The 16,444-nt window shown below is 44.1% G+C and overlaps 1 protein-coding gene across 2 annotated transcripts in view; it reads left to right on the top strand.

The window, feature by feature from the left end:
- The window catches only part of MTUS2 (microtubule associated scaffold protein 2), a 482,544-nt gene that overhangs the window by 412,810 nt on the left and 53,290 nt on the right, over positions 1–16,444 (top strand). Inside the window, exons 1-2 of one of the 2 annotated variants that reach the window (XM_020290456.2) lie at positions 2,531–2,940; positions 13,426–13,492. In XM_020290456.2, coding sequence (XP_020146045.1) covers positions 2,887–2,940; positions 13,426–13,492 — 121 coding nt within the window. In that variant the 5' untranslated portion in view covers positions 2,531–2,886. Of the gene's footprint in view, positions 1–2,530; positions 2,941–13,425; positions 13,493–16,444 lie in introns of those variants that run through there. The other variant, XM_076009524.1, reaches the window with a different exon arrangement.

Below are 16,444 nucleotides of genomic sequence, written 5' to 3'. Positions count from 1 at the left end.
TCCCAAGAGCAAGCAGTGATTTTCCAGTACGGTGCCATCTAAATCCTAATTTAGAAAGAAACAGTTTCCCAAAGCCAGCTACCTGCAGGAAAACAAGTGTGCTTGGAAAAAAGCACCCTTTAAATCAATACGGGGAGAAGGTTAGCTTTGGGGAGCCTCCCAGCTCCCGCTGGCTCCTTCCTCACTAGGGGCCTTGCTCTGTCTTGTCTTAATCCCTGCCTCTGCTTCAGGAACTGTTTGCCTCCAGGTGAATTCAAGCTGCTGCTTTTTTTTCTATTGTGGTAAAATATAACAAATAGTTTACCACCTTAACTATTTTCAAGTGTACAGTTCAGTAGTGCTAAATGCAGACGCTCCTCGACTTATGACAAGGTTACAAAAACACACTTTCGACGTAGGATATTTTCAGTTTATGGTGGGTTTATCTGGGCATAGCCCCATCGTAAATTGAGGAGCATGTTGAATGTGTCTCACCATTGTGGAGTGGAAAACCCCTAAAATGACCTGTGTAAGTCAAGGACAGTCTGTATGTTCACACCACAGTGGAACCAATTGCCAGAACTCTTTTCATCTTATGAAACGGAAGCTCTGTGTTCATGAAACAACTCCCCGTTCCCCCAGTCCCCCAGCCCCTGGCAACTCCTGTATTACTTTCTGTCTCTGTGAATTTGACCTCTGTAGGCACCTCATGTAAATGGAATCATACAGTGTCTGTCCTTTGGTGACTGGCTTGTTTACTTAGTGTAATGTCCCCGAGGTTCATCCGTGTTGTAGGATGTGTCCAAATTCCCTTCCTTATAAAGACTGAATTATATCCATTGCACATATAAACCACATTTTGTTTTATCCATTCATCTGTTGATGGACATTTGGCTTGCTTCCACCTTTGGGCTGTTGTGAGTAATGCTGCTATGAACATGGGTGTACCAAGCCACCACTTCTGACACCAAAGTTTTTTCTCATAGAGGTTTCAAAAGCCCCAGGTTTCAACAGCTCTCCGCCCAGGTTCAAGCTCAAGGTACCATGAGCTTCTCTTCCTCTGAGAGGTCTGACCAAGCTCACTGCTCAGGAGCGTCACACTGTGCAAGAAGGGGGCAGCTCTGGACCTCCTGACGTCACAGAGCCCAGAAAGGGGTCCTTTCATTTTTCCCCTGGAACTCTTCGTTTTAAACCAATAAAAATAAAACACGCTGGCAGGAGAGTAAAATGTAGAAATCCACTCCCTCCTGTTTGCCATTCCTCAAGGGTTGGCGGCTGTTACATGAACAGCGTGTATCTTTCCAGAACTTTACTCCAAACATATACAAAGGTATATGTAAGCTTTGTTTTTTTTTATAAAAGCTTACTTTCTCACTCAGCAGTGTATCATCTTTCCGTGCATTGTAAAGGTACTGGAAATCTAAAGTATTTCCCATTCGTATGCTATTATGGACGATGCCAAATTGAGTATCTTTATGCATACATGCTTGCATATTTATATTAGTATTATTGCACTTTAGATGTGGAAATGTTGGGTCAATGTGTATGTACATTTAATATTTTGATAGGTATAGCCAAATTGCCTTTCTAAAGGATTATGCTCATTTACCTATTATCTTTAAAAAAATATTTGAGCTTATTCTTTCATGTTTATGGCAAACACATCCAAGTCCGTGCCTATTTGATCACCAAATATTCTTTCCTCTCTCCAAGCAAATCTAAGTAACCTACACAACTTAATTAAAATCCACTTAGAAAATCTCAGTAAAGTTAGTAAAATCATCTAGTTTTAACAACTATTGTCTCCTTGTGGCCTTAGGCAAATTTAGTGGGCAAAATGTAATTGTATATTTCTGCAGATGATAAATTTCAGAATTTCTCCTCTGAGGTCTGAGGACATATAAAATTAATCTTGTAAAAATATTTGCATCTTTTACTTTCAGGATTACATAAATATATTTTAAAATACCAATCTCTTTTTGGGGAAAAAAAAAAACACAAAACTTTTGCTCCCTGCCTTCTTCCCTTTTTGAGTTTTAACTGTTTGGAAAATTATAAATTGCCTAGATCAAGATCAAGTCCTCCAAAGCTTTTATACCAATTTGCCTAGTAAAAATATATGTCCCAGATCCCAATTTTCAATGACTTAAGTCTCTTGAATGGTTGGTGTATATGTCAGCCTAGGCCAGTGACTTCGCAATTATATTTCAAATAGGAAGATCTCGACAAATAAAGCAAAAAAAAAAAATTGTTGATGGCATGCAAATTTGAAAATGAGCAGTTGGTTGTCCCCATTAGCAACCAATACCCTGAGAGGAGTGTGCTGGGAGGAGAAGCTGTATGCATCTATGCATCACGTTTATAAATGTTTTTCCTTCTCTGAAAGATAGCAGCCGGGATTTGGGCAGAGCAGCCGGCAGCCCGGTCGTCCCTGCCGCGTCCCCGGCCGGCCGCCTTTGTGTGCCGCCGCGCGCTCCAGGCGTGTCTGCCGCGCGGCGCCCGGGCGCAGCCCACGCGGGGAGGGCCGGGGCCCGCCGCCCCCTTCGGGAGGGGTGGCACTGGTGAACGCTCCGTTGTCATGCGACTATTGATCTGCCTCCCTGTGAGGATCCCAGGGGCGAAGTGACCCTCCCTCCGGCAGGTCCCCTCCCTCCCTCGCTCCCCGCCCGTTCTCCGGCTGCCGAATCCCAACGCCGCCGCTCTGCTCGCCTCCCCCCACCCCTCATTCCTCTGCCTCCTGGATTCCTGAAGTTATTAGGAGAAATAAGGTAGCCGAGGGGACCACATGGAAGTTGTGACAGCTCCCAGCGGCGGCGCGCCCCTTTGGTGTGCGCCGGCCCCTGGGCTCAGGAGTTGCCCGCTGACGCGCTGAATGCAGGAGGTCCCCTTGCCAGCCAGCCTGCCGGGATGGGCCACTGCTGCTGCAAGCCTTATAACTGCCTCCAGTGCCTGGACAAGACGGTACTTTGCCTTCCCCTCTCCTCTTCCCCCTCCTCCTCCTCCGCAAGGGCAGAGAGAAAGCGGCCAGCCAGCCACCTCTGTCCCTGTCCCCCTTAGCATGCGTGTGCGCGCTTTGTTGGCGAATGGGAAGCTCCCTTTACTCGGACCACTCTGCTGGACCGTGAGTGGTGTTCACCGAAACATTTGGTCTCACATACTCTGCAGTGCCTTACATAATTCTTTATTCCTGCAGTCTCAAATGGTAACTGTTGCATTTTCCTGAAATAGTAGGGCTGTGCTCAAACATTCTGAAATCCGACCTGCCAAGAATATTCCTTGGAATATTCTTAATGCATTTTAATGTACCTGTGAAACCCAAGTCAGCCCAGTGGGGAATTTAGATTAGCTAGGCATGTTTTCCTTTGCCAACGGCTAACTTTGAAAGTTTACCACTCTTTTTTAAAAAAACAGCATCCATTCCTGTCATTCATATTCTTGACATCAGAGAGGAAAGCACACCAGTGTAGTTTTTTTTTTTCTCTCTGTACTTTGCGTCACAGAGGGATGGATAGCAGAGAGATGAAAACTTAAAGAGCCAGAGAGAGTCTGAGGGTGTGTTCAAGTCTTCACTGCAAGAAAAATTCACAGCCAGGGAACTGAAAATAGAGTATGAAAGAGAATTGTATAGCAATTCCAACACAAAGCCTTTCTTTGCTTTTGACATTTGCCTACTCTGCAAGCTTGCAGAGGGATTAGGTTATGCTTTTAATTTCACTGCTAGAAATCTGTGGACAAGAACTCTTGTCTCTGTGATAATATATTATTAACATATACATTTGGATTTTTCAAAGATGCATGGAATGGAATTTCACCGGGGATTAAAATTGCCTCCTTTCCACCATGTGGGGATGAGCTATCTAGATAGCTTGAGATATGGTATGTGACCAGGCCAAGGAAAATATATGGCTTAATATAAAACTCATCACAAGGAAGTCACTTGGGAACATCTTAGTTACCAGTTCTGCTTATGAACTTTGACTTAAAGTAGGGTTTCATACCACCTAGTAAAATTAAACTGATACCTTAGAAGTCACTTAGCACTTTTGCTCCAATGGAAATAACTACTTCAATAGGTTTGGCTTTTGCTACCATGAATATGAACTAAAATATTTATGTGCTTTTAACAAATGGAAATATAAAACATTTGCATTTTATGTCTGCAAATCCAACATTGAAGTGATTCGGCCCTTTTTCAAGAGAAGTGGTCACAAAAAGGTATTGAAGGGAGCTTTCCAACAGTAGTTAAAGTAAAAGAGAAAAATTTTCTACATGTGCAACAATACAATAAAGTTCACATTTCTAAACCCTGTTACAAAGGTTTTAGAAATAGAGGCTGTAATATGGAGGCCTTTTTGTTTGAGTAAGTTATTTTAAGTGAATTTGTTTCCCTGTTTTGATTGAGATCAGCTTCTTGGAAATAATTATCCCTATGTCATTTTTTAATTCAGAGATTTTAGAAGATAATTCAATGTTATTTCATCTCTTTAGTAGTGTGATATTTAAGTAACTTCTAAATCTGTTAGCTTTTGAACTTCAAACTCAATATGAATTATTCTTTACTGGTGAAAACTTAAAAATTTACACTGCATTTATCAACTTTTTCATTTTGTTCATACCACATTTCTTGACTTTTCTTTGCTATATTTCAGAATAGTATTCCCATTTGAGGTTTTATAGACAGACATTCATAGGTGTTCTTTTAAGGCATTGAGAACTTTCATTTTTTAAACAAGAAAAGAGGCATTGTTTTACAAGTTACTTTTCAGAATAACTTCACAAACAGTATGCCAAAACCATTTATTTATTTGATAGTTACCTACCCATTGGGCCAGGTATTGCATACTGGGACATTGTAGGATTCCACTCCAACCTCAAGCTCTAGAAATAGGTACTCCTTCAAATTCCACGATAAAATTCTTCAGTCTATTAATCACTTTCAACAACCTCAACATCAACATGGATTTAAAAAGCCTGATAAAATTGTTCATAAGATTGTTACTGTACTTTGCATTATAGAGCCCAGCTTAATAAACCTTAAAAAAATAAACATTTCCTCAGAACTTCATATAGATACAAAATAGAAAACTTTATTTTGAGAAGTAAAAACATTTTATTAACAGTTTGATCATAGTATAGCAAAAAATGTTCTGAAACACATAGTGGAACAATTAAAGATACTTTTCAGGTAATCTGTTTCAGAGATGTGGCTAAGAAATTTGAATAGTTAAATGCTTCTTTAGCCTTAAATTGTTAGGGGAAACTAGAATCTTTCCTAGAATATAAAATGAAAAAAAAAATGTTAAATGAACAAATGGTTTTTAAAAGCTATTTATGCTTACGTATTTCCAACTTATAAAAGCCTGTTCATTGGGAATATTTATTGCTGATTTACTCTGTGCCAAGTTACTATGGGGCTACCAAAGAATTCATAAAAGGCATGCCCTGCCTTGGGTAGTTTACCAATAATTGCTTTGGCTGTACTTCCACCTCTTCCAGAGAAATTACAAGTGGGGTAGGCACCAATAACACATGCAGAGCAACTGGACCTTAATACAGGACTGGAGTGTAATTAAGTGAACGTTGTATTGTGGTGGCCATACCTGTTTGTGGAATTTGGGAGAAATTAGGCTAGAACTCCGTAGGCAAGTTTTCTTGGAAAAAGTGGAACATGAATTACACGTTGAGTGGAATTTTATTAAACTGAAGAGAAGGAATGTAATGCCAAGCAAGGAGTCCAGGAGAAAAGGTGTGTTAGTCCAGTTTGATGCAGTGTGAGAGAGGAAATCTCATGGTAAACGTGGCGTGAAATGTGGCAAGTAGGGATTGTGGGGACTTTTCCAGCCTGAAAGCTGTACCCACGTTTTCTAACTTGAAGAAAGACTCATCTATAGGTATTTTGAAAGGAACGGTGTGACCCAGGAAGGCCGTCTGGGCACGCAGATAGATCCCATCGGGGCCATTCCCCTGTGGGCTCAACGTGGCCCAGGATGAGGCCAGCAGCTCTGTGTGCACAGAAACTCCTTCTTCCTGACCTCCCTTTGCTGATCGTTTGTTAGGATCGTTGAGTTATTAAGATAAATAAACTAGATGTGTAAGCTAGAAATGTCAGCTTGCTCCTTAACAATAAGAAATATGATGACAAGCAAACGATAACAAGCCTGATAAACATGTTATTTCTTTTAAGAGTCAAAAGTCTAGCCTCATAAGAAGCTTTGATGGGAATGGAATCCGAGCCAGCGAGTTATGCTATGTAAGAATGCAGGGGCCTCAGAGCCTGCCGGGCCCAGGTCCCATGGCCCCTACCCCCCTACCAACTGCCACTCACTGGGGAAGGCTGTGTGGTCGTCACTGGCCCTGCAGACTGCCTTTTCTAAGCTCCCAACTCCCCTTGGAATGGACTTGTTCTTTCTCAAAATGCATTGATAAATTCAGTCCGACACCAAGTCTTACTGGTTTAGGTACTATCCCTCCCTTTAGGGGTTCATTTGCATATCTCTACCCTAACCTTTTATGTGTTGATTATAATCTCAGAGGCTAGTCTTATTTACCTTTTCTCTAAATTCTTGGTAGGGTTGTGAGTTGGGAGAAGGCACCTCACTGTTCCTCCCAGGTATGCTATGCGTGGGTGCTCTGACAGTAATAAATTTGGGCAGGTGATTAAAGGAAGGTGGAATCCAGAAAGGTCAAGAAACTTCTTAAGCAATACATTTAATTCCTTTAGGACTAAAAATCAGTGTACTGGCTAATACTCCTTTCTCCTGCACTTGCTCTGAGATCTAGAATTTCCCAGCATTGCTTCTCTGAGTTAGCATTCCTTCTCCTTGGCCCCATTAATCTCTGTCCTTTCCAATTGCTCATTAGTAATCCAGCTATGGCATGATATTCCCTTGTTAACAACAGCCTTTCGGGAAATCTAGGTATTTTTTTAACCAGTAACTCTTCCCCACAAGCACAAGGGCAGAGGCTGAAATTATGCATTTTTAAATTTAGTCATTCTGATTTCTTTTAATACAAGGTATTACTTTGCTCATTTTTCACACACGTAGACACTGAAATGCAGGGAAGAGTATTAAATGTGAAGGATACTTTGTTTTTGACCAGCTATATTAAATTTCATTTCAGAAAAGCAGATCAGTATACAAAAACACAAAGGCCTTAGTGAAATAGTACTTATTGATCAACTCAAGACCTGGTATCAGTGCTGCCTTAAAGCTATAATAACTGAAATGAAAAACAAAAGGTCAGTCCACCTCTCCAGGGATTTTTCCACAGAGCGATGTTATGAATCTGGCCAATCTTTATAATATTAATACTGAAATGAATGCAGCATTCACAAAGGGTGGCATGAAAAGAACTCTGAAGACATGCTCTGTTGATGTCACCTTCTGGCTGGTGCATTTTAAAATACAAAAGACAGTGCTTACTGTCTTTTTTTTTTTTAAATTAAATTTATTAAGATAAAGTTCTACAATGTGGATTTAAACTCTAACCTGAACTCATGGAGCCCTGGGTGAGAAGTAATATTGTTTTGGGGAAGAATGAAAAATTCTTTAACCTCTTTGCTATTTAGTGTGTATGTATGTCACATTTGGATTTTTAAAATTCATAATAAAGATCTGGATGTTTCCTGAAATACCAGAATCCCACAGATCTCTTATTTAATCTCCTGCGTGGTTCTTTTGTCTAGCTTGAGAAAATATGGCCCAGCTCAGAGTTGGATTTTTCTGATCTGCACTGACTTCAGAGCAGGCTAAAAATATAGGAAAGATGATTTGGGAGTCTTTGGGCTTATGCATATATTTTTTAGTTTGTATACACACACACACACACACACACACATACATGTCTCTTCTTTAACAAAAAGGTAGGGAAGAGCTGATAAAAATGCTCAGAACTACAGTAAACTTTATGAAATTGTCCTCAGTACCCCTTGTAGCCAACCAAGAATTCCTGCAGGTGTATCACAGAACAAAGGCTGAAAGTTAGAAGGATATGAGAGGGGCCCATGGGCGGGGAGCAGACAGAGGTTCTCAGGAAGCCCTGGGAGCTGATTTGTGTCACTGGTTCTCTTGGCCTTTGCCTGGGGTGCTCCTTTCATACCTTCTTGCTCATTCATCTTCTGTTCTCAGATTAAATCTCCAGGACAGTCTTGCCCTGTTGAGTTAGCTCACGTTGTTTTGTAATTGCTTACCCATTCACTGACTCTCTGGGAAACAAGCTCCTTAAATGCAGAAACATCCTGCATGGCACGGTGTCTGTCTGGCACATAGTAGGCCCTCAGTGAGTATGTGCAATTTCTTATCAGTTTCTTATTTCTGGATTAACTGGGGTGAAAGCACCTCAGATTCATCCAGCATTCAGTTTTCATACTAAATAGGCTATTCTGCTGGTGTCTCCTTTGAGGAGGGGCATAGGTAGCTGATGCCCAAGTATAGAGTCACAGGGGTGATGCTAACCAGGAGAGGCATGTTCACTTCCTGTGGCCACCAGGTTCCCACAGTAGCATCAACCATCTGAGCAGATAACTCCCATTGACCAAGCGTGTTAAGATAACACAGTGTGGCAGGATTGCTTGGGGCTTGGCCACACACCCAGTGGCTTGAGGTTGGTGGAATGATTAGTAAATTGTCTGCTTTGCCAGGCTTCTCTAGCTCGGAGAGGTGAAAGGCAGCACCCTTTTCACCCTGTGAGAAGCCTTAGCGTTGGCAGGCATGTCTACAAAGATGCATAAGCCTCACTGTAGCAGACTTGCAGGGATTTGTTTATGGCAAGAGGTGTAGGGGGTGAGTTGGATGGTTCATGGGAAAAACTCTCCTTGCATTCCATCTGTGAGTAAGATATATATCCCGCTGAAATGAATAGGGAACGCAGAGTGCAAAGGAGAGAGGTACATGGCCAAATAAAAGAGGTAGCTAAGAAGATGCAGCTGCTGGCTTAGGGCTTGGATGAATGTTCCCTAAGTGTCCATTTCCAGTTAAGCCTGTCATGGAGTAAACAGAAATTTTAGAGGAATGGCCTTCTTAAGGCTTTGCGATTTCTGGACTGTATCACCAGGATAGTTTGGATGGTTAATACTGAGTTCTATTTTTAGCCATCTTGAGTGAAAACAGGGGCCCATGCTCTTGGCACCAGTTAGGAATTTTCCACTCATCCCCCATTTAGAGAAGCACTGATGTAACCCTGGGCGGCCTTGCTCATATTTCAGTCGTCCCGTGGTGTCATCACCCTGGACCTGGCTTAGGTTGGGGAACCAAGGGGAATGGTGACTTGATATCCTTTCAAAGGGAGTCCCTGGGGTTTGGCAGAACCTAAGGGCCTTGCAAGACCACGCTGGACTGTTGAGCCATGATGGATAGAGGGATAAGTTTTTGAGGCAAGGAGCCATGAGTGGAAGGTTCCTTTAAGTTCACCTCTTGCCTAAAGAACAGCGTTCCTGCAGTTGTAGCTGTTGACTCATCTCATTGCAGGCTAGCACTACGTCATTCTGGTTTGGCTTGCAGGAAGCAAGAAGTTACTTACTTGATGCAGAGAATTCATAAATTAGAAGAGTTGATATCATTTCAAAAACAAGCACTTAAGGAAGAAGGGCTGTCGCCAAACTGCCCGGGCTGGCCTGAGTGAGGCAGAGGTGAGCTTTGCCAGCATCTTTAGCGGGCACGTATCCAGAGGCCATCGGAAAGCATCCTTCTAGAGGTCGTTGGTGAAAACTAAATAGCTGCCCTATCAGAAGTTACCGTCCGTGTAGGTTATGCTGACGTGGGTCCAAGTCCTGGAAATGTATAATCCCAACATGCAACCCACACATCAACAGCAAGGACAGACACAGGTAGTTCAGGCTGTGGGGTGGGGTGTGAATGCACCCAGGGACTCTGTTGTTTCATTGCAACACAGTGGTCGGGAGCTGACTCCGCCCCTCATCCAGTCAGATCTGAAAAGCCTCGTGGTAATAAGTGCTCGGATCCAACCTGGAGATCGGTGAGATTTGAACCTCGGAGTTGCACCTATCTAAGCATGAGTAGGAAGGGAGATTCTTGGTGTGTTCATGTTTGATGAAGAGAGTGGATGATGGGTTTAAACCCCTGCCTCTGCCATTTCCTAGCGGGCTGCCCAAGGGCCGGTCATTTCACCGAAGATACCCAGTTTCCTTCTCCATGAAGGGAAATAAAACCAGGGCCCCCTGGACAGTGTTTGGAGGAGGAAATGAGGTAAAGGGCTTACCTAGCACTGTGTCTGGACCATAGAGAGCGTTTGGTAAAGGTCAGCATCAATGACCCTTAGTAATTAGTAAATAACACTTAGCCAAAACTTAGCAGTTTAGAGAATCAGCCAGAACTTACCAGAGTTTAGTCCCTTTCCTTGGCATTTTAGTCATCAGGTTTGTTGCTTATCTTTGGCAGCCACTTGATGACTGTAGTTTGAAACTGGTTGGTTTTATGGCCTGAGCTTGTAAAAGGGTGGGGCATATGGGGGGGGCATCTTCCTTCAGTCTCTTACCTCCTTCCTTCCATGGCCTCTGCGTCTGTCCCCATGTGCGGAGGGTACGAGGTCTCTAATTTCACTTCTGTTTCCTTCCTACTTCTCTGTCCATCTCTCACACTCACCCCTTTTCTTTTATTCTCTCACTTTGCTCCCCTCAATCTCATTTGTGTTTCTTGTAAAGCAATAGATGGGTGGGCAGGGCCTGGCCACAGGGCAAAGTGATTCTCATCTGAGGGTCTTCATCAGCAATCTCCTCCCTGGCCAGCCCTGTCCCCAAGCAAGCCTGTCCCCCTCACGAGGCTCCCAGCCACTCCTTCCCCAAATGCCTGATTCCCCTGTGGCTGGAAAGCATAGACTGATTTACTATGATATAGGAGAACCCTAGGGCTTGACATTGTTGACATCCAACAGGGCTCACTACATGAGGCTGAGGGACATGCTGGCTTTGGGTTAGAAAGTAGAGTTAGTTTGTTATTTTGTGATGTTCCAGTTGTTCACTGCCTGGTCTAAGTCTTTGCAACTCTCATCGCTCTGAAAGTGAGCACTGTAGTGATGCTATTTCTGGACTGATAAGAACAGTATTTCAATACAGTGGGTGTGTTTAGGAATTGGAGGACATGAGTGTTCAGAATTATTCCTGATAATGGAAAGTTAGTTTTTCTGCTAGTTTAAGATTATTTCAAGGTAAATACTGAAATTAACCCTCTTCAAAATATCAGATTTTCCTAACCTATAGTAACAAGTTCATTATCAGCTGGCCATATTGTGCTGTTATTAAAACAAGCATACAATCCCTGTGATCTGTCTGTTTAGGACATTTTCCCTGTTCTGAGTTCCCCAGTCTTTGGGCCAAATCAAAACTTAGAATGAAATCAGGGCAGACCAGGAAGGTGCTTAAAATACCAGAGCATAAGACTCATACGGAAATTCTAAACATATTTAGATAATTAATATGGAAAAGCACCTAAATTAGGTAATTAATATGGAAAAGCTAGTAAATTGGGTAGTTTATATTGGGTAGGATGTTATCCAGTTGCAAATGAAATAAAAGGAAACAACAGAACTATAACAACTAACATTTGTGTGAGCTTGCTAAGTGCTGGACACTATTCTAACTATATCATATATATTAATTTATTTAACCCTCATAATAACCTTGTGCAGTGGGCATGACTTCAAGGTAACATCATTTCATGATTAAGAAAATATACACTGTCAAGTGTAATTGCTAGCCTTGAAATTCAGGGAAAGCCAGGATGCTGTGGGCTGGGAAGGAGAGAGCTTCATGGATGAGATGGGGGAGGAGCTTGGTCTGTTGGGTCTGTCTTAGTCTGTTCAAGCTGCTATCACAAAATACCATAAGTTGGGTCGCTTATAAACAACAGAACTTATTTCTCACATTTCTGGAGGTTGGGATGTCCAGGATCTAGGCTCCAAAAGATTCAGTGTCTTTGGAGGGCCATTTTTTCATAGATGGTGCCTTCTGGCTGCACCTAAATATGGCAGAAGGGGCCACGCAGCTCTCTGGGATCCCTTTTATAATGCACTGATCCCGTTCATGAGGGCTCATGACCCAATCACCTCACAAAGTTTTCACCTCCTAATACTATCATGTTGGGGGTTAGGATTTAAACATATGAATTTTGAGGGGACACAAACATTCAGACCATAGCAGGGGCCATTGTCTCTCAAAGGATGGATCTATTGCTTCATTTTCTTAAGAGAACCATTGGCTAATAATTATTGATGCCTGTGGCTGCAATAGCTCTCTGTTTGTTATTAAAATAGAGTTTTATTTTTGGCATTATGAATATTATGACATTGCTTAGCAAATGCCATTTGAATAACCTGAGACCCTCCCGTAAACCCAAAGCAGCACACTTGTTGCCTGCATCTAAACACAGCAGATTCGGGAGCAAGATTATGAAAACTGCCAAGTCACCTGCAGCGCAGGGTCTTCAGAAGCCCCGAAACCAAAGGTGAAGGCAACAGTTAATAAAGAAAGAACATTCACAAGGCCCAGGTGATATTCGTGCCAGGTGTTTGGTCCACAATTTAGCCAAAATTCCCTCTCTGGAAATGTTTGCTTTCGAATACCTTCTACAGAATATCAGACTTTCTTTGGAGGCCTATATTTTTGGTATCTCTAAATTGAATAGAATTTTTATGGCATATCTTTCCTAGTTATTATTAGTAATAAAATTATAATAAACTGTTTATGGTGACTCAATAACCCAGACTACAAAGTCAGCATGTCTTCAACTACTTCCCTACTTTATGTCACAGAATGTATTGGGTTTGAAAACAATTTAGCAGTCATTTATTATAGTTACACGTGATATTTTTTGCGCTGCATGATACTTCAAGTGTGAGATTTCCTGTTTTTCCTACTGTTGATGCTGACAGTGGAACAAAAAAACCTTGGAAACCTTAAGTATTATTGTTGGTCTTATTACAAAGAGAAATGTTTCATGTTAAGTCTTCTGCTCTGATCTTTATTATCCATTAGGCAGCTAACCATGTATGGACAAAAGGGTAAGTTGAAGGAACAGTTGGTAAAGCAAGCATTTGCCCCTCAGAGAAATATAGCACAGACTTTTTTATGGTCAAAAATCTCATAATGTGGTAATAATTAAGAGGATATAATAATATATGACAGTAGATTAATGTGGGGGACATAAACATGCATAAAATCATTGCAAGATGATATACAGGAGGGTAATCTAGAGAAAAGCACAACCATGGGTATTATGAGTATTATCTCCCAAGCTGTGTCATTTGAATGTGATACAAATGAATGAGTCAGACTTGCCTTTGTAAGTTTTGTATGCCTATATAATGAGAAAATTATCTCCTTAAGGGCTGGGCCTATAAATATTTGCTTAATATGATTCATTAATTAAACATGTGAAAGTGCTTATCTAGCATAAAACTAGGGGACTGTCGGTATTCGTTTTGTTTTTTCAGAATGAAAGTGCCCTTGTGAAAGAAAAAGAGCTGTCAATCGAACTTGCAAACATCAGGGATGAAGTTGGTAAGTAGGGCATTGAAAACGAGGAGCATAAAGAATGTCTTTTCCTGATTCCTATGAATATGTAACAAAAGCAGTCATGTCTCCTGTACTGAGCCGGAGCCAACCTGCCCGGATGAATGAAGCACCCTACCCAGCACAGCAGTAGCCTGCAGCAGCCTTAGCAGGGAGCCATAATTTTTACATCGCTGTTGTTATGAAGACAGCTTCGTAACAGTGCACAGGGGAGCTCATCAGGCCTTGCCTCTGCTGTTCGCAGACGGCAGCACATACATCAGCCTTCATCCGGCTAAGCCCCTCCTGTAACAGCAGGTGCTGTCTGTGCGATGCAGATGTCCCATGGCTTCCTACCACCGCATACCCTGCCCTGAAACACTCCAGTGATCTAGAACAAATTCAAAACTCACAAATCTGGTCAGATTAAAAATGTGAGGGTTCCCGTTGAAATTCCCGGTGGCTGACGGGAGGTTCTAGTTCAGTCCGAACCGCAGAGACCTTACAAACGAGGGATGATCTCCAGCCCTGGGGATGCGGTAAGAGACGGGCTTTCCCTCTGGGCCAACATGGTGTCTGCCACGTTCTCATTTCTCAATCCCGTTTTCTCTCGGGACTGTCTGTTGCTCCATTTCTCCAGGAATCAGTCAGCAAAGGGGAAATAGACACGGCCTGCTCCCACTGGCCTGCTAATCCTCCTTGGCCAGTGAGCCTCTCTCCTCCTCGGTCTAGTGTGGTCCTGGGAGCAGCCCACCACCTGCAGGCGTGGCTTCCCCCAAGGGCGAGGGGACTTGAACAATCCCCGCCACCCCGGCAGGCGGCCAGCCACGCCAACGGGTGGGAAGCCAGACCTCCCTGGGACCCCAGGCCCTCAGGTCTGGTGTGCCGTGGTCAGGCTAGTGAGTTCCAAGCGGAGCTTTCCCCCAGTCTTTTTTTTTTACTATATCCCTTTAAAAATATTTTTTCTTCCTCCCCTATGAGGTTTCTGACTTCTTTTGTCATTGAAATGGGTCAGCAGTGGTCTCTCCCCCCCTCTAAGGAGAAAGGCTCTGTGGGAAAGGGAACCGTCCCAGCCTCGCCTGCGTGTGATCCTGAGCAGCAGGATCTGCCAGGGCCGCTGGGGCGTCTACACCGGCCACCCCCGCGTACAGCCCGGGGCTGAACCCAGGTGTGGGCTTCTCCGAGTGAGGCCGGCCAGGGAAGGCGGACTGTGAGGAGGGGTCCTGGGAACCCAGGCCGTGAGAGCAGGGTCTGAGCCCGCAGGAAGGAAGAGCAGCCAACCCGGGGGGGTCGGGGAGCCGGCCCGCGCCCCTCCTACCCTGTGGAAAAGCCTCATCCCTTTGTTGTTTTCACGGAGATTGAGTCTCACTTCTCCAAGTCACCACCATCCCTTCCAACCTGCTGTTTTTTGGGTATCACCCCCAAATGGCATTCTCAGACACGGCCCCGGGGACAACCCCATCGCCATGGCTCCGGGATTCAAGCCTCTGTGCCCCACCTGAGTGCCTTAACCAGTGTGGCCACCCTCAGGAGCCAGCCCCACCCTTGTCCTCAGAGACTCGCACTGAGAGCAGCCCCCACTTTTCCTGAAGGGAAGCCCCGGGCACACTTGCCCATGCTGACCCTGCGTGGTGCGGGGTTCCCGTTCCTCTCTGAGGATAACTTGCCACCCATCGGCCACTGGAGCCATCGGTCCCCCATGTGAGCTGTCCTCCTGTGTGTGTGCACGCTGTACATGCACACACTTGCATGTTGTATATGCACACGCATGCACGCTGTACATGCACACGCGTGCACGCTGTATATGCACATGCATGCATGCTGTACATGCACACGCATGCACGCTGTATATGCACACATGTGCACACACAGGCACGCACACACAAAGGCACACACACACAATGAGGGAGTCCTCATTGATAACTCCCAGGGGTCTCTTCAAAAGGATGTGCCCCCCTTCCCTACTGATGGAGACTATCTTTTCAAAGAGGGGCTCCTCCTTCCTCAGCTGATTAACCGCAGAGCCCCGCCCTCTCCAGCCCACCCTCGGGGCTCCCATCCGATGTGATCCCTCATCCCTCGGCTGCGCTGCGAAAGAACAAGTTGGTCTGTGCTGACCTTCAGGTCAGTTTCCAGGCGGCATGGGGGTGGGGACGGCTGTGAGTCCTGGTTCCCTTCTGGGATCACGCCCCGCCACCTTGTAAAGGCAGAGACCTCCGAGATGCCCGCGGCACTGTGTGAGCACTCAGAGACAGAGGGAGAGGCTCCGAACTCTCCATTCACAGTGACCGCGCTGTCTCGGTTTTCTTTCACAGTCTCAAGGCCAAATACATTCCTCACGGCAACGTTTATTAAGTAGGTAGGTCTGAGCAACTTAAGTTTGTATGTCCTAACAACTGTGTGGCCATTTGAAAAACCAACGTAAGTTGAAAGAAAGAGAATAATATTTTTATTTCATTCTTACTGATCATGATTGCTTGCCAGCGGTGATTTGGGCCCGTTGGGCCCTGCGTAACTCCTCCAACCTCGGAATCAGACTGCATAATGCCACCATCACGTCTGGTTTCACACTGATTTTCACTCCTACTTTTTATCACAGCAACAGCCAAAACTTCAGCTTCCCCAAAGATATCCTCAGAAGGAAGAAAGCATGAGCTAACATTGAGCTAATGTCAAAACTGTGAACTCTGCCAAACTAGGAGTCTGAGTGGTGTCCAGAGATCCAACATTGATGTGTGTCCCTCGAAATTGTAAAACCCAGCAGTGGCCCTGGTGTTTGCTAGAGTGGCTCAGCATGCCTCGGTACAGAGTTTGGGAACCACGGGCTTAGGGACCTTTCCTTGGTCTTGGTGGCTGAGAGACTCGAGCGTGAAGATGGGTGGGTCTTCAGAGACTCAGGAACCAAAAGTCGCTCACGAGTAATGGTTCATCCAAAAAAGTATACAGTATTAGCTCACGTGA

Source organism: Microcebus murinus, chromosome 13 (assembly GCF_040939455.1).
Source record: "Microcebus murinus isolate Inina chromosome 13, M.murinus_Inina_mat1.0, whole genome shotgun sequence".
Taxonomy (NCBI): Eukaryota; Metazoa; Chordata; class Mammalia; order Primates; family Cheirogaleidae; genus Microcebus; species Microcebus murinus.
The sequence above is the reverse complement of the archived record's forward strand: the minus strand, read 5'-3'. Positions and strand labels throughout refer to the sequence as shown.